General features: G+C 39.7%; 1 protein-coding gene across 1 annotated transcript in view; it reads left to right on the plus strand.

Annotated features, from left to right (window-relative positions):
• The window catches only part of LOC126374614 (atrial natriuretic peptide receptor 1), a 107,313-nt gene that overhangs the window by 34,536 nt on the left and 54,052 nt on the right, over positions 1–18,725 (plus strand). The window contains exons 3-5 of the mRNA XM_050021304.1: positions 2,968–3,051; positions 6,071–6,227; positions 13,471–13,599. Of these exons, the coding sequence (XP_049877261.1) occupies positions 2,968–3,051; positions 6,071–6,227; positions 13,471–13,599 (370 nt within the window). The remainder of the gene's footprint in view (positions 1–2,967; positions 3,052–6,070; positions 6,228–13,470; positions 13,600–18,725) is intronic.

The raw sequence follows: 18,725 nt of genomic DNA on the forward strand, positions 1-18,725 counted from the left end.
GACTTTTATGTTTTATTTTATTTTTACAGTTTTACATTCAGCCATTACAGTAAAATCCAATTCGACTGAAACAAAATATTTCTTGCAATAAATTATTTCTGATTTCAAACATAATTATATTACATAAAATTGAATAAGTAAATTTAAATTACTTTAACAAGAACAATAGCGAAAAGCCACATGTGAGATAATTTATATTACGTGGTTTGCAGGATTTGTGCCCTGTTAATAGCTAAAGGCTCACCCGCTATTATCAGGAGGCTTAAACCTAGCTGGTGAAGGGTAGATGTAAAACAATCAAAATTATTATTGTTATTATTCTTCTAAGTATTATATGAGAATAATAAAGTATTTTATCGCTGTATATTTTTAGTCTGTATTTTACTACTTTGATATTTTAACCTAATCGAGTGTATTAACTCGTAACGAATATAAAATGAGGAGCTCGCTGTAAAAGTTACTTAGGTACAAGCCTTTAAAGATCCTTTTCCAATATACCTTTGTTTTAATTTGATTTAAAATTCCACGTCCGACTGACTACTTTTGTAGTCATGTGCTACGGGGCGTAGCCAGACCGTTACGGTGCTACGCTATTTATTACGACATCTTTCTCAATAAAATACTGTACAGCAATAGTACTCGTACATTATGATATAAGTGTGAGCTATCTGGGATATTATAGTGCGCGCGCAGTACGAAAGTCACGCCCGTAATCCCTTACAGGGTGAGCAGAGCCACAAGTAATCAAAGACAACTTGCAGCCATTCTTGATTCGAAGCCCTAAGATAGATACGATGAACTTTATGGTGAGAAGAGAACAGCCTATCGAAGATTAATGTAGACTGAAGTCAAGTCGTTACTTATAACATCCCGCGAAAGGAAAACCAGCCCAATACATGTCAGGTCACACACCTCCGAAAATGCATTTCTTAACTATGTTTTCGTTCACCGCTGAGCACGTGATAATTATTTATGATCCAAACATGAAATCGAAAACTAATTCGACAATAATTGGTTTAGGCCTGTGCTGGAGTCGAACATGCGACCTCAAATGAAAGGCAAGCTTTCTATTAACTGGGCTACCTCGGCTCACAGTTGGTATTTGTTCTATAAACGATATTAGTCGGTCTAGTTGTTTATTATCGAATATATACCATTTTTTTTCTTATTTCATTTATCCTATTTTCAAATAGGAAATTCAATCGAAAGGGATTTGTTTACCTACCTTATCTTATTTCTGTCAGGATGAATGTTATGAATATATGTAGGAAAGTGAGAAGAATGGAACGTAAGATTGATAAGAAAGTGAGAGAGAATACTATGGAAGGATAATGACTGGGGATTTGGATGTTTATAGTATGAATTTTGTATGTTTCTTTTTTACCACTGGTTGGCTGGAAGAAATTGCTGCTTAGCAATAAGGCCGCCAGATTGTACTGTATCTTTCGTGTAAAACTTCTTTTGTATGTTGTGTGCAATAAAGTACATTTGTATTGTATTGAATTTAGAATGGTTACTGAATGGGACGGAAGAAAATTTTTTTTAAATATAAGAGGTTGTCTATGATTATTGGGGTCGGAGGGTAGAGGTATATGCCTTAAAAATGAAAATAACTAGAAATGCTAAGAAATTAGAATCATTTACTTAAAGTAATTATCATACAACTTATTGAAGGTCAATGTAACATTTTTGAATCTACGTCATTTCGAATGGTGTTTTGGCTATGTAAGCTTTATGTAAGTAGTATTTTTACCTGTAAAGACCCTTTAAATTCCTAGACCTAGATTTCTACTAAATAAGCGGAGATTTTAACGCCATTGTGCGAAGCAAAAACTCGTTAAAACTGCTTTTCTATGTAAAACGAGATACCTTTAGCAAAACGTCCTTTTTTCCCTAGATTTACGGGGTTTCTCGCGATTTTTCTTTGATTTATGACTTTTTTAACGTGCCGTAATTCAAAAGGGAAACACGGATGTTGTTCTAGAGTTTTTGAAATCGGAAGAATGAAGTTATAGTAAAAAAAATGTGCAGTGGTACAAATAAAAACTTGTCTATTTATTAAAACTCGAGGTCGTTTGCAGCATTTTTGTGATTTTTTTTCGTGACTTGTTGTTGCCATTAACTGTCTGGCCAGACAAAGCGGTGAGGGCTCTCACTCAGTTTCATTTGTGGTGTAGGTAGAAATTTCAACATTATAAGTTTATTTAAATACTGGCGCGGTAAGCTTGGGGCAAGCTTCTTAGTCCTCCCATCTGACCACTGATTTGGTAAAACGTTCCGTGCAAATTTATATTATTATTGTATATTATAATTATGTTACAAGAGTCGGGTTTTTGTCCGATTTCTAATCTTATAACTATTATAGCACCCGTGTTGAGAAAGATCTCAAAAAAATACATATTTCCTTCTTTCTATTTCTGGGGGTTTAAATGGGGCCACATCGAAGCGATTCAACTAAAAAAGCAATATTGCTATTTGACATTTTGTTTGCATTGCACACGTACTTTTATATGCGTAAATGTCAAATTGCAATATTGTTTTTTCAGATGAATTGTTGATGAATTGTTGCTTCTATGTGGACCCATTTAAACCCCCAGAAATAGAAAGAAGGAAATATATTTTTTTTGAGATCTTTCTCAACACGGGTGCTATAATAGTTATAAGATTAGAAATCTGACAAAAAACCCGACTCTTGTAACATAATTATAGTATACAATAACAATATAAATATGCGTGGAACGTTTTACCAAATCAGTGGTCAGATGGGGGGACTAAGAAGCTTGCCCCAAGCTTACTGCGTCAGTATTTAAATAAACTAATAATGTTGAAATTTCTACCTACACCGCAAATGAAACTGAGTGAGAGCCCTCAACGCTTCGTGGCCTTTTTTAGTCCCCGTGGTCTGATTTAATAAATTGTTACATTTTTAAATTCTACTTATTCAAATGATTTTTCTGTTTGTCACAGCCACCGTCGCAAGGGGAACTGGAGACTCCAGCGAGTGTTGTCAGTCGAATCCATAAGCTGAACAACTTGCCTGAAGGAACTAAGGTACGGTTTACTTACTCGTACATTAAAGCTAAATAGGTAGAGAAAGGATAAAGGGCTTAGACCAAGAGGACGGCCAAAAACAAGATGGGCGGATGTGGTCAAAAAGGACCTGTGTATGTGCAATGTCTCCGAGAACGACACGTCCGATAGAGCGAAGTGGAAGAGAAGTACGAAGAAGGCAGACCCCACCATCAGATGGGAATAATAAATGCCAAGGAGAGAGAGAGAGAGGTAGATAAAGGTAGAGAAGGGTGTATGTCAGATACTCCTTACAACAACGGCCTCCGTGTTCCAGTGGTTGGGCGTTGGACTCACGATCCGGAGGCCCCGGTTCGAATTCCGGTGGGGACATATCACAAAAAATCACTTTGTGATCCCTAGTTAAATAAATAAAACCAATAAATTCTTTATTGTGCAAGACTTGTACAAGTTTAAATTAGTTAACACTTAGGAAACATCAGTGGGTAAAGATTGTACACGATTGTTAAACTCAACAAACTAAGCACCCTGTATCTTGGAAAGTCAGTGTTCGACCACACAAGTTGAGTTATATACGAGTAAACTAACGAGTGCTAGCATGAGTAATGAGAGCATGGTTAGGACATTACAGGCTGATCACCTGATTGTCCGAAAGTAAGACGATCCGTGTTTCGGAAGCCGTTAAGCCGTTGGTCCCGGGTACTAGTTACTGATGTAAGTAGTCGTTACATGATCCATGTCAGGGGCCTTTGGCGGCTCAATAGTAACCCTGAAACCGGGGTTGATGAGGTTGGTATTCCACCTCACAACCTACACAATAAGAAGTTTCCATACAACATGTCATTCTTACCGTGTGCTGTCTAACGTGTCAGTGCGAGCGAGATGTAGTTCACACGCTTTCCCCCTTACTCCTTAGCGGCTTACGGCCATTTAAGACTAAAGTAAGACTCAGAAGGGGTGAGGTCGACGCGGCGCCCGACACAAATTGGTGCGGAGTCGAGAGTTACTATTCTACACAGGGTTTTAGTGACATCGTAACGAATACTGAGGGGGATCGTTAAGTCGTTGGTACCGGTTACTACTTACTGCTGTAAGTAAGTAGCCGTTCAATGAGCTATGTCAGGGGTCTTTGGCGGCTCAATAGTAACCCTGACACCAGGGTTGATGAGGTTGGTACTCCACCTCACGACCCACACGAGAGAAGAGACTGAGGGGGATGATTCAGACTATTATTCTAGAGTTAATATCAAGTGGAATTTTACGTCGGAAGATTCATATTTTTTTTTGTGTTTTTTTAAATTACTTTGGCGACGGAAAATTCCACTTCATATCAAACCAAAAACATGGTCTGAATCATCCGTCAAAGTTTTCTTTACGATGTCACTGACACCCTGTATGAAGTGTTATTCTTTGTTCGATGCCTGAGTCACATACCTACTATGTTCTGTCCTGTGTATTATAATCTGTTAAATAAATTAAATAAGACACTAAGCTATACAGACAGAGTGACGTTTACTATGGTAATCTCACTTGCGTAGGGAGCATAACAATGAGGTAGCAGCTTTACTAGACCAGTGGGGATTACAGGAGTTGGTTTATGTATGCATGTATGTATGAATCTATGCATCTACGTCGTTGGGTTGGCAGCACTGCAACCTCAGTTACCTAATACGCTTCAAAGTTTCTACGTGTAATATCATTACAGGTTGTAAAATGAGTTTCCAAGGAACTTTTGAGACGTGATCTGTTGTTTAAGTTTGTATTACAGTCTGCAAGCTTGTTCTTGTCACAGCCTGAGGTTTATGAGCGGTGAGGTGGAGTAGAGCGCGATTGACTAAGATAATAATGTATTGTAAGATGTTAAAGTTAACATCTGCATATGTATTTTAAGATGTTATCAGCTGAAGCCGAGCCGAGTGGAGGAAGACTTACTCAACTCTTAGAAGAGTTGTTAAAGCTGTGCATTCTGGTATTTTAAGTTGACGTTTACGTGCTCGTCTTGAGGACTTTATTCACAAGAGTAGAGTACGAGTATATCATACTGCCAACAAAATTAAAGATATCATACGTTGTTTTAAGTTTACGCGGTTATTATCATAATTAAAACACATAATAACGGGTTCTTACCGCGTTTAAAGTAGGAACAAGCAACCAACAACAAACAAACAATAACCGGCAAAGAAAGAGGGTAGACCGATATGTCTGCCCGTAGAAAATTATGGATCTACCTACTCCACTCCAATCTAATCAGTTATCCCGTGATCATGGCACTTGCAACAGTGTCGAAATATCGGGAGTCTCATATTCCTACTTTAAACGCGGTATTATAAAACCTTCAAACCCGTTATTATGTGTTTTAATTAAAGATATCATGTCTGGAGAAAACTCGAATTAAGGTTGAGCCTTCGTATTTTAAGAATACCGATTGCGAGCTGAGTTCGAGGAAGTCCTTGAAGCATCAACTGAGGAGATTGGGAGTTGAGGAAGGTTGGAGTTAACATCTTAGAAAACGTGTGTAAATCTCAAGCTTACACAGCCCGCCAATCAGTCATACGCAAACATATCTGTATTCATTAGTAAACACAGTTACAATTTGAATCGTCATTTTTTTACATAAATATGTTTTTTGTCGAACGTCTCATTCGTCTAAAACTGCTGCAAGAAATACCTCGGAACAGGGCCCTAGACAAAAACAAGGCTTTTTGTATGAAGTTGTAGGGTGAATTTTTGTAGATGCCATCGAAATAACGTATTATCACGTGCTCAGCGGTGAAGGAAAACATCGTGAGGAAACCTACATTCCCGAGAAATGCATTTTCGGAGGTATGTGACCTAACCTGTATTGGGCTGGTTTTCCCTTCGCGGGTTGGAAGGTGAGACAGGCAGTCGCTGCTGTAAAAAACCGGAAAACGGGATAATGCTAGGGAGATTATGATGAAGATTTATAAATTTATGTATTTTTTAAAGATCTTTGTAAGTATGTAGATTGTTGATGGATTTCTGGACCCGATTAAAATGAAAGTGTTTGTTCCAGCCGCAGACGCTCTTCAACGACAAGGGCAAGTACCCGACCCTGACTCGGATGTCGTACTGCCAGTGTCGCCTGCCCAGGGTGTTCTCCAGCGTGTTCGAGCGGTTCGGCTGGGCCCACGTCGCATTGTTGCTCGACAAGTCTGACTTGTTCTCTCTTACTGTTGGTAAGTTACTTGCGAACTTTTATTAGGTAACTTGATATCGACCCCGCCAACTTGTTCAAGAGGTTCGGCTTAGAACACAGCCGCTCTTGTCTGTAGCAAGACAAGTTTGCCCTGTTCTCTCTTATTGTTGGTAAGTCATTTCGGTTCTTGTTCTATCCAATCCGGAACTGATCCCACGTTCCAGACGTTCGTCTGGGCATACGGTCGCTCTGCTACTAGATAAGTCTTAGCTGTTCCGTCTTACTGTTGGTAAGTCATTCGTGTTATTGTTCTACACCGCTACCGATACTGGCAGCGTGTTCGCAAATGACTTATCAACTTACCTGTTGGTAAGTAATTTGTGTTCTGACTGACTTGTAATCGCATCATCTATTAAACAGAACTTCTAATTCAGTACCATTAGTGTTTATATTTCAATATAGATAAAGTTTTACAAATACCTTCAATGCGTGGTACGAGTTAGATCGGCGGCAAATGCCACCTCGTCTATATGGACAGTCGGACGCTGCGTGTGCATGACGTCAACGTACATCATCTGAATTCATACACAAACAGATGCACATACAACTTTCCCACGTAATCCTTGTATTAGATATGGACAATTTTATGTACAACCAGGAATCTCCCTTCGTATTGAAGCGTGGTTTTAAATACTTACCTAGTGGTACTTAGAATACCAAGCACGCTATCTTTCTCCACCGCGGAGCTATTATACCATAACATAAGCTCACGATTATACCAATTATCAAATAGATTAATAACTCATTGGTCTTCTTCTTATCGTGTGGGTTGTGAGGTGGAATACTAGCCTCATCAACCCTGGTGTCAGGGTTACTATTGAGCCGCCAAAGGCCCCTGACATGGCTCATGTAACGACTACTTACTTACATCAGTAAGTAGTAACCGGGACCGGCTTAACGCGCCTTCCGAAGCACGGATCATCTTACTTTCGGTCAACTCATTGGTGCAAGTCCGGTACCGGAGAAACCAGCCAGTGAACCAGTAGACCACAGTGACTTAATAATCATAATAGTAACTCTTATATACAAATCCTTCTTATTTTCACATCACCTCTTATACGAATCACAACTCTATAGTCAACCACGGAATGGAAGACAGAAGGAAGTGCCAAGTGAGCGCAAAACGCCCGCCATACAAGTATGAGCAAATATTTCTTATTTCAACTTTGCACTCCACTCGTCCGCAAACTTTACGATATACGTAGCTCCGCTATGGTATATTAAAAGGTCGTTTTGTGTATTATAAAACTGTTAAAATACATTATTAAGCAGCTAACTTACGTCTACCATATGTGTACAAGATAACCAAAGCAACCTCAGGTGTTTCATCAAGTTGATGGACAATATACATAACTCTAAGGACATACTTACGTGATAAACCAGAACTTATGAGCCAGTTTATTAACCCCAATATATCCACATCAAGAGGGAAAGCTGTCACGAGTTTAGGCTGGGAACAGACAGTGTAAATTCCGCTTTTTTAAGATGGCGTAAGTGTATCCACACCATTCGGTGATCTTTTTTTTGTCATAGATAAACTAAACTAAACGAGCTCTACACCTTTTTGCCACCACTTGAAGGTCTAGAGAACCTACAAACAATAAAAAATATTATAAACGCTTCCTATTTTCTTCAAGTTTACTCTGGGTCTGAAGCTATTCAAAATTTCCTATTTCAAATAAAAAAGTTTTAATATTATAAACCCTTCCTATTTTCCTCAGGTTTACTCAGGGTTCAGACCCCGAGTTATTGACAACTTCCTATTTAAATGTTATTTTACTACTTATTACTAGAAACAACCTTAAACATATAAAAAAAATTGTGAAGGACTATTTACGTGTATTTGTAACATAAATTACAGAAACTTAGTTAAATACTTTTGTATGGGAATGTATATTTAATCAATAATTTAAACGAAATAAATTACTATTTTACCTCTTGTCGCACAAATAAAATGAAGCCTAAAAATAATTATAAAAAAGAAAAAGACTAAATTATTCACGTTTTACACTGAATCCGCTATACGTACGCCATCTAGGTAACGGATAGGAACTAGACTAGGGTCCCTGCACCCTTAAGGCGATTCTCACACGTACCGCGCGCCGATGCGGTTAACGGTAAAGCAGTCGGCAAGGTCGCATTGACTTGTATGAAATACGCTGATGCCTAGTTAGTTAGTGGGCTCTGTTTTCCGCATTTAGATTCTAAGATGGCCCATTATGCGTGCTATTGTTAACTACGTAAGCCAACCTAACTCCTTCCAGAAGCTCGGAAGCCTCCTGGGGTTTTCACAGGCTTCGCGGAGCGACCCCATTCCTTTGAGGATTTTTACCCGTTAACACTCCCTTGCATTCTCTACAAAGTGGGCTGTCCGTTATCCCTAAATTAAATAGATATTTGTTAAGTGGGCAGTGACCCGTAATGCTGCCCACTACTATTCGGAGGTCGTTGCGGTTTAAGCGAAGCCCGCTGATGCCTAACAGACCAACACCCTGTGTTTCTGGGTGCACCGCGTCGTGTAAGAATCTAAGGGAATAGTTAAAAAACCTTACAAAAGACTTATTCCTTTTTAACACGAACATCGTAGGACTAGAACAGCCTGCTTGCAGCTCGCATGAATAGTCTGTTTTCAAAACATTATTATAAACTTGGAGACTTCAAGGCTAGAGTGAGTAGGCAATTTGGTATTTGCTATCAACACAAATAATTAGATTACATTATGGTCGAACGCAAACTTATAGTAAGACTTATAATAATATATTATCGGTGAGGTGTGAGTAGGAGCTCGGTGGCGCAGCGGTAAACGCGCTCGGTCTGCGATTGTTGAAGTTAAGCAACTTTCGCAAAGGCCGGTCATAGGATGGGTGACCACAAAAAAAAAGTTTTCATCTCGAGCTCCTCCGTGTTTCGGAAGGCACGTTAAGCCGTTAGTCCCGGCTGCATTAGCAGTCGTTAATAACCACCAATCCGCACTGGGCCCGCGTGGTGGTTTAAGGCCCGATCTCCCTATCCATCCATAGGGAAGGCCCGTGCCCCAACAGTGGGGACGTTAATGGGTTGGTGATGATGAGGTGTGAGTACTTAGTAGGACTTACATTGACCAAATTGGAGATGTCCTTAGAAAAGGTAAGGTAGGTGCAAATAAAGAATATATTGAATATTGAAGGTTTAATGCGATCTACTCTGAACCGGCGTGCGTGTATGAAGCGATCGATGAATGTGAAGGAAGCAAGATAAGTGTGTCAGGATCGAAGCAAATTCTACAGACTCTGCTTATCCTGGTGGGAAATGGGCGTGAGTTTATGTATGTACCTATCAATCCTCAATTGGGATATAACCTTGAGCTTATATTCGTCGATAGCTTGCCTTCAATAAAGAAATGAAAGGGGCAAGGAGTATACTACGCCAGGCTCCTTTATCACAGTTTGATGGAAGAACAATGAGAAAAACAATATGGAACATACCATCTCACATTGATTGATATGCCTGGGGACGTCACAAAAATGAAAGGAATTCAAGTAAATGAAAATACAAGGAATTCACATAGGCTAACGAAATTTCATGTGGCTCACATAATTATTATGTCAATCGCATATGCTTATTAGGTAAACCTTGTCCGGGTACTACTTACTGATGTAAGTAAGTAGTTGTTACATGAGTCGTGTGTTACATGGGGTGTTTTGCGGCTAAATAATAACTCTGATATCAGGGTCGATGAGGTTGGTACTCCACCTCGCAACCCATATGATAGAAAAAGAAGTGTTGACGAAAGCAGAAATATTTTGGATGGGGTCACGTGATATGCATGGAAAAAAAAAATCTTTCTAGATAAAACAATAAAGCCGCGTGTTGTGCCTTTCTGTATCTGTTGTCCCTATTTCTGTATCTGGTGATCAATAAAGTATTTTATTTATCTATCTATAAACACGGCACAACACGCACGGCACGGCGGTGTTAGTACGGCTTTGAAATAAACTATTCCGGGCGCCATCCCACTCGCGTCAGACAGAGTACTGCGGGGCGGCAAGAAGGAAACCACTGCCGTATTGTTCCCTAAAAAAGTAGCATGGAGAATACTACACCCACAAGAGCGTGGCTCTTAAATTGGTGGTGACCTATAAACACAAAAAATTTAGATAAGTATACTATAAAAATATATGCGTCGAATTGTGAACCTCCTCATTTTTTCAAGTTATTTAAAATTGTCTGTTCCATACTCTATTTGAAATTTTAAAATTTATTTTTATAAGTTGTTAATGCATTAATCCTACAGCTATGCGTCTCCGTAAAGCCACAGTTGGACCACAGTTGGACCGCGTGTCGCGGGGTCAAAGAGAAAGAAATAAAGTAAAATTTATTGCGACATTTTCTTTAACAAAGTTTTCATTATTGTGACTTCATAAAGTTGGTTTGAGGCGACAACCGTGAGAGCAAGCTGAGAATGAAAAATAAAAGCTTGTAATTTTATATTATATATATTTTTTTTTAGCTTGTATTTTTTTAGAAGTAGTACTACGTGTTTTGCCGACAAATAACATTTTATATAATATTGTTTAGAGTCAGTACTATGGTCATGCACTGGGGGACAGCTTTCAGCGCTCTCCATTTGTCCGGCCAAGTAGTTAAAGCCATCTGCGGCAAATCTACAATAAGTCACGTCAAAAAAAAAATATGGTCATAAAGTTAATTCGACCAACTCCCAGCTGAACAGTTGATAAGAACGAGCTTCTGATTTATTGTTTGTTACTGACATATTACGAACTATTTCTGACTGTTCTGTCAATATTATGATATACCTCTACTAGCGGCCGCCCGCGACTTCGTCCGCGCGGATTTCAGTTTATGCGGTAAGAATTTCCGATTTTTTAAATGATTAAATTGAGGGTATAGACTTTAAATTTATTAATTGCAAAAAATCGTATATATACCACTAAACAGCTCTAATCATAGGTGTAACATATGTGTAACGGTTTTGTCAGAACACGCCGGCAATTCTGGCAGATGGTAGATTTTTTCCTACTTACTTGACACTTATCGTCATATTTTTGACAATTCACACAATTACTTTATAAATTGTAGCCTATGTGTTAGTCTCATGTACTTATAAGCTACATTATTGAAAAGTTTCATTAAAATCCATTCAGTAGTTTCATCCAAACATTCATACTCACAAACTTTCACATTTATAATATTAGTAAGAGTTAAGCTTTACGTGAGAGTTCGTTTTACGTGAGAGTTCTTACCACAGATCGAATTATACGTAGGTGGGTAAATACGTACATTAGGGTTATTGTTAGGGTGAAAGACAGAAGGCAATCTGCTGCTATTTTGATATGAAATAAAAAAAATACAAATCGTATGGTGGTATTTAATTAACGACCTCCGTGGTCCAGTGGTTTGAGCGCTGAGCTCACGACCCGGAGATCCCGGATTCAAATCCCGGTGGGGATATATCACTAAAATCACTTTGTGATCCCGAGTTTGGACATTACAGGCTGATCACATGATTACGAAAGTAAGAAGGCACGTTAAGCCTCTGGTCCCGGTTACTATTTACCGATGTTACTAAATAGTCGTTACATAAGCCATGTCAGGGGCCTTTGGCGGCTCAGTTATAATCCTAAATTCAAATTCAGATTCAAAAATATCTTTATTCAGTAGGTAACATAGTTACACTTTGAATCGTCAATTTTTACATAACGAAAGTCTCATCCGCCTAAAACTACTGCAGCTTCTCACAACCTATATAGCCGGGGAAAAGAAACTGCAAGAAAAACCTCGGCACAGGGCCCTAGACGTTCTTTTAAAAAAAAAAACAAAATATTGGTATACAATTGAGTAATTTAGCTGCCTAATATCAGTTCTCAGACAGTTAATCCCATTCATTCATATCTTTTAAATAATCACTAATTTTATAATAACCTTTTTTGTAAAGAATAATCCTAACACCAGCACGATAGAACCACGATAGAAGAAGATTAGGTGGTTTACAAAGGCCACATTGAATCAATCGTTACTTACCATCAGGGGCCTGTTTAATAAAACTTACAATTGTAAATTACAATGGCAATTTGATGTACATTGCGGAGTGTGTGATCACGAATATTTTGCAGTTTCATATTAGCTACGCAATGAACATCAAATTGTCGTTGTAATTTACAATTGTAAGTTTTATTAAACAGGCCCCAGGTGAGATGGTGGTCAAACGCGAGCTATTACCGTAACTGGATTAATAAATGTAATATAATAGTTGCTAGAACAGCCTTCGTGATCTAGTAGTTAGAGCGTTAGGCTCACGATCTGGAGGTCCGGGTTCTATTCCCGATGGGGACATTTTCGAAATCACTTTGTGAGATTGTCCTTTGTTTGGTAAGGACCTTTCAGGCTTGAATCACCTGTTTGTCCGAAAAAGTAAGACGATTCCGCGCTTCGGAGGGCACGTTAAGCCGTTGGTCCCGGCTATTAGCCGTAAAAACACCTCCACCAACCCGCATTGGAGCAGCGTGGTGGAGTATGCTCCATACTCCCTCCGGTTGATTGAGGGGAGGCCTGTGCCCAGCAGTGGGACGTATATAGGCTGTTTATGTATGTAGGTATGTATGTATGTATTGAACGTTGCAATACTGGCAGACTAATTCAGTTAGTATTTGTTGGCTGTCGATGTGTCGTCCGACGAATGATGGAGTGTCTGATATTGGCAAATTCCGCAGCAGGCTCTTCATGAGCAACACATCACTGTTTTGTGTTTGTTTTCACTTTTATTTCACCACTCGGTTTTGGTTATTTGTGAGGTTTTTATTTGGGATAGTTTTATTACTTATGTACTTACTTACCTATAAGGTCAGTAGTATCAGTAGCCCTGGCGTTTATTCCGTTTCCACTCAATTAGAGGCGGTAGGTACCGCGAATTATTATATTCAAAGCGACTCTCCGAACGGTGATTCCCGCTATTATAACACTCGCTCGCCGTAAAGATACTCGCCGTAGCGGGAGTCGCAGTTTAGCTCAGTCGGTGTGTCATTCTACGTACAGGCAGGGCTCACTGTATATTTACTCGTGACCCACCAGTGGGCCATACATGGGTCACCGGTGGGTCGCGAGCCATAGTTTGGAAAACCCTAGTATCATGTTGGCTTTCCTTGAATAAATAAATTTACTAATTTTTTTTATTTAATAGGTCAATTAAATAAGAAATTGTTACACCAGTTCCTTGTCTTTCGCAGGTAAGAGCTTAGAATGGGGCCTACGCAGAGCTGGTATGCTGAAGGCGGTGAGAGAACTGGACGGTAATGAGCGAGAGTCCCGGCAGAACAGGGAAGCCTTGCTGTTGGATGTCAGCATGTATGCTCGAGGTATGACATATTATTTTATGAGGAAAAGAAAATTGTTTTACTTGTGGGACAGCGCGAAGAATACTAGATAGGTACTATGTATAGATCGGTAACTCTCAGTCCCGCTTCAATTCGTATCGGGCGTTGACCTCACCTCCTTTGGGTCCATCTTAATCACTTTGGGATCCCTAGTTTGGTTAGGACATTGCAGGCTGATTACCTGTATGTCCGAAAGTAAGATGATCTCTGCTTCGGAAGGCACGTTAAGCCGTTGGTCCCGGTTACTACTCACTAATGTAAGTAAGTAGACGTTACATAACCATGTTAGGGGCCTTTGGCGGCTCAGTAATAACCCTGACACCAGGGTTGATGAGGTTGATAATCCACCTCACAACCCACACGATAAGAAGTTTCGATCAGGAATATCTCGTTAATAAATCTGCTAAACATTTTGGGATCACGTCGACGGGAAATATACGGGGCTAAATAAATACCACAGTGATGTTTGGTATAATCCGGATATTTGGTTTAATCCGGGATAAACCACAACTCTACAAGCACTTCCGCTCCGTCTCCACTTAGTTACCTAGTGTATTTAACTTTTAGGCCCTGCGCAGACGACAGACTATCCGTGACGCACTTTTTAGTCTGTGAAAATATAACCTATGCAATTATATGCAGTAACGCGCCGGACTTTTTGCGCGTCGTGTGCGTTACTGCATATAATTGCATAGGTTATATTTTCACAGACTAAAAAGTGCGTCACGGATAGTCTGTCGTCTGCGCAGGGCCTTAAACTGTTATGTAAGTGCATTGTACTCATGTCTGCGTGCGCCGCTAGCCACACACATACCTTGTTATAATAAACCAGTGGTGCTAATTCCTGCAGATGCAGTCTAATTTTATTTTAAGTTATACCTTTCATTTTCTTATCCGCTCAAAAAGAAAGGGACGGGTAGAAAGAAATGATATTTGTATACAAATATACTTTATTGCACTAAAATAAAAATAAATAATTACAAAAAGAAAATGGATGACATGGATTCTGGTAGGGCTCTAGCTAGAACATCACCGATTGAGAAATTGGTCGGTGTACTGCGGAACGGAAGGCGATTGGGGCAACCACCGTTCTACACGCCCTAGACAAGAGCGCAGGTCTTAAATAAAGAGAGAGAATTACAAAAAGATTCTTATCTAAGTACATGGCAAATGGCGGCCTTATCGCTTAAAGCGATTGTATTTGTATTGTAAAGACATAATTATATTTTTCTTTCGCATTTTGATATAATAATAGGTAGGTATCTAAGTCGGTATTGTAGGAGTACGTAGTTATATATTGGAATGGTTCCAACAGTGACCTTTCAAACGGACCTGGTTACCTCGATTGGTTCAAAGCGACTCAGTGAGCCAGTTACGAAGGCACACAATTGTACACTGCCTTTACAATTCATTTCCTTTGTACGTATATGTTGACTTGGACACACTGGTCCCTCGTAGTTTTAATAAAAGATAAATAATGGAACGTCATCCTTTGCTTGAATTTTAACCGGGCCATTACCAAAGGACGGTCTCACAAAGTATTTTTGACATTCATTTAGCGGGTCGTGATATTGTCTATGTTAAAAAAAGGTAAAAGTACTTTTTTAACCTTTTCACGGACAGAGACCATGGGTCATTGATGGTTCACAATAGGTAGTATGAGAGTATGACAACTTGGAATCGGAACGTCATTAGACGTTCTGTCCTTGAAAGTGTTAATAAGGTAACACGACATAAGATAACGTAATCTAATGACTATATCCCAACTCACACCTCACCGAGCTTTCTGTTGAACCAACGTATATATATTATAACTAGATGTCGCGTGGTTCGCTCGCAGCAAGCTGCTCGCGTGTCTTGTTTTCCCGCCATTTTTTTACCGCGATAGAATTTGACCAAGACTTAAATAGGTCTCGTGAAATCAAAAAAGTTCTAGGTGCTATAGTTTTGCCAGGCCGTAGGGTGTCTCCCTGATGCGGAGCAATTTTCCAAGATGACGTTCCGATCACACCCCTATACATCATTTTACCTCTGAGACATTTTCTGGAAAAACAAAAATTTATATGGCGGCCATCTTGTTTTTCGGCCATTTTGTTTTTTTTCACCGGCGATAAAATTTGACCAAGATTTAAATAGCTTTCGTGAAAACAAAAAAGTTTCAGGTGCGATAATTTCGCCAGGCCGTAGGGTGTCTCCCTGATGCGGAGCAGCTTTCGAAGATCGAAAAGTATTTCCATACTCAACATGATGTTTCGATCACTCTCCTCATACATCATTTTTACCCCCGAGGCATTTTCGGGAAAAACGAAAATTTTGTATGGCGGCCATCTTGTTTTTCCGCCATTTTGTTTTTTTTTCAGCGGGGATTGGATTTGACCAAGATTTGAATAGGTTTCGTGAAAAAAATATTGCTCTAGGTTGTATAGTTTTTCCAGGCCGTAGGGTGTCTCCCTGATGCGGAGCAGTTTTTCAAGATCGAGCAGTATTGAAATACTCAACATGACGATCCGATCACATCCCTATACATCATTTTTACCCTCGAGGCATTTTCGGGAAAAACGAAAATTTTGTATGGCGGCCATCTTGTTTTTCCGCCATTTTGTTTTTTTTTCACCGGGGATTGGATTTGACCAAGATTTAAATAGGTCTTGTGGAAAAAGAATCGTTCCAGGTGTGATAGTTTCGCCAGGCCGTAGGGTGTCTCCCTGATGCGGAGCAGTTTTTGAAGATCGAGAAGTATTTCCATACTCAACAAGACGTTCCGATCACACCCCCATACATAATTTTTAGCCCCGAGACATTTTCTGGAAAAACAAAATTTTGTATGGCGGCCATCTTGTTTTTCCGCCATTTTGATTTTTTTTCACCGGCGATAAAATTGGACCAAGTTTTAAAAACGTTGTGCGGAAAAAAAATTGATCCAGATGTGATAGTTTGGCCAGGCCGTAGGGTGTCTCCCTGATGAGGAGCAGTTTCTGAAGATCAAGAAGCATTTACATACTCAACATGACCTTCCGATTACGCCCCTATACATTGTTTTTGCCCCCGAGACATTTTCTGGAAAAACAAAATTTTGTATGGCGGCCATCTTGTTTTTCCGCCATTTTGATTTTTTTTCACCCACAATAGAATTTGACCAAGATTTAAATAGGTTTTGCGAAAAAAAATTTGATCCAGCTATAATAGTTGCGCCAGACCGTAGGGTGTCTCCCTGATGCGGAGCAGTTTTCCAAGATCTGGAAGTTTTCCCATACTCACCGGAAGGTCCCGATCACACCCCCCATACATCATTTTCACCCCCCGACACTCCTTCTGGGAGAACAACCCTGTCAGTGAGTCAGTGAGTCAGTCAGTCAGTCAGTCAGTCAGTCAGTGGGTTTGTAGCTTTATATAATATAATATACTAGATGTCGCGTGGTTCGCTCGCAGCAAGCTGCTCGCGTGTCTTGTTTTCCCGCCATTTTTTTACCGCGATAGAATTTGACCAAGATTTAAATAGGTTCTGTGAAAAAATAATCGTTCCAGGTGCGATAGTTTTGCCAGGCCGTAGGGTGTCTCCCTGATGCGGAGCAGATTTGAAGAAAGAGAAGTGTCTCCATACTCAACAAGACACTCCGATTACACTCCCATACACAATTTTTACCCCTGAGACATTTTCCGGAAAAACTAAATTTTGTATGGCGGCCATCTTGTTTTTCCGCCATTTTGTTTTTTTTTCACCCACGATGGAATTTGACCAAGATTTAAATAGGTTTTGCGAAAAAAAAATTGATCCAGGTCTAATAGTTGCGCCAGACTGTAGGGTGTCTCCCTGATGCGGAGCAGTTTTCCAAGATCTGGAAGTTTTCCCATACTCACCGGGAGACCCAGATCACTTTTCTCATACATTATTTTTACCCCCCGACGCTCCTTCTGGGAGAACAACCCTGTCAGTGAGTCAGTGAGTCAGTCAGTCAGTACATGGGTTTGTAGCTATATATAATATAATAACTAGATGTCGCGTGGTTCGCTCGCAGCAAGCTGCTCGCGTGTCTTGTTTTCCCGCCATTTTTTTTACCGAGATAGAATTTGACCCAGACTTAAATAGGTCTCGTGAAATCAAAAAAGTTCTAGGTGCGATAGTTTCGCCAGACCGTAGGGTGTCTCCCTGATGCGGAGCAGATTTCAAAGATCGAGAAGTACTTCCATACTCAACATGACATTCCGATTACAACCCCATACACAATTTTTAACCCCGAGGCATTTTCAGGAAAAACGAAAATTTTGTATGGCGGCCATCTTGTTTTTCCGCCATTTTGTTTTTTTTTTCACCGACAATAGAATTTGATCAAGATTTGAATAGGTTTCGTAAAAACAAAAAAGTTCCAGATGCGATAGTTTCGCCAGGCCGTAGGGTGCCGCCCTGATGCGGAGCAGTTTTCAAAGATCGAGACGTATTTCCATACTCAACATGATGTTTCGATCACATTCCTCATACATCATATTTACCCCCAAGGCATTTTCGGGAAAAACGAAAATTTTGTATGGCGGCCATCTTGTTTTTCCGCCATTTTGGTTTTTTTTCAGCGGGGATTGAATTTGACCAAGATTTAAATATGTTTTGCGAAAGAAAAATTGCTCCAGGTTTTATAGTTTTGCCAGGCCGTAGGGTGTCTCCCTGATGCGGAGCAGATTTGAAGAAAGAGAAATGTCTCCATACTCAACAAGACGTTCTGATTACATACTTATACATAATTTTTACCACCGAGACATTTTCTGAAAAAACAAAATTTTGTATGGCGGCCATCTTGTTTTTCCGCCATTTTGATTTTTTTTCACCCACGATAGAATTTGACCAAGATTTAAATAGGTTTTGCGAAAAAATAATTGATCTAGGTATAATAGTTGCGCCAGACTGAAGGGTGTCTCCCTGATGCGGAGCAGTTTTCCAAGATCTGGAAGTTTTCCCATACTCACCGGAAGATTTGGATCACATCCCCCATACATCATTTTGACCCCCCGACGCTCCTTCTGGGAGAACAACCCTGTCAGTGAGTCAGTCAGTCAGTCAGTCAGTACATGGGTTTGTAGCTATATATAATATAATATATACGTATATATACGAATAT

This window comes from Pectinophora gossypiella, chromosome 17 (assembly GCF_024362695.1).
Source record: "Pectinophora gossypiella chromosome 17, ilPecGoss1.1, whole genome shotgun sequence".
NCBI lineage: Eukaryota > Metazoa > Arthropoda > Insecta > Lepidoptera > Gelechiidae > Pectinophora > Pectinophora gossypiella.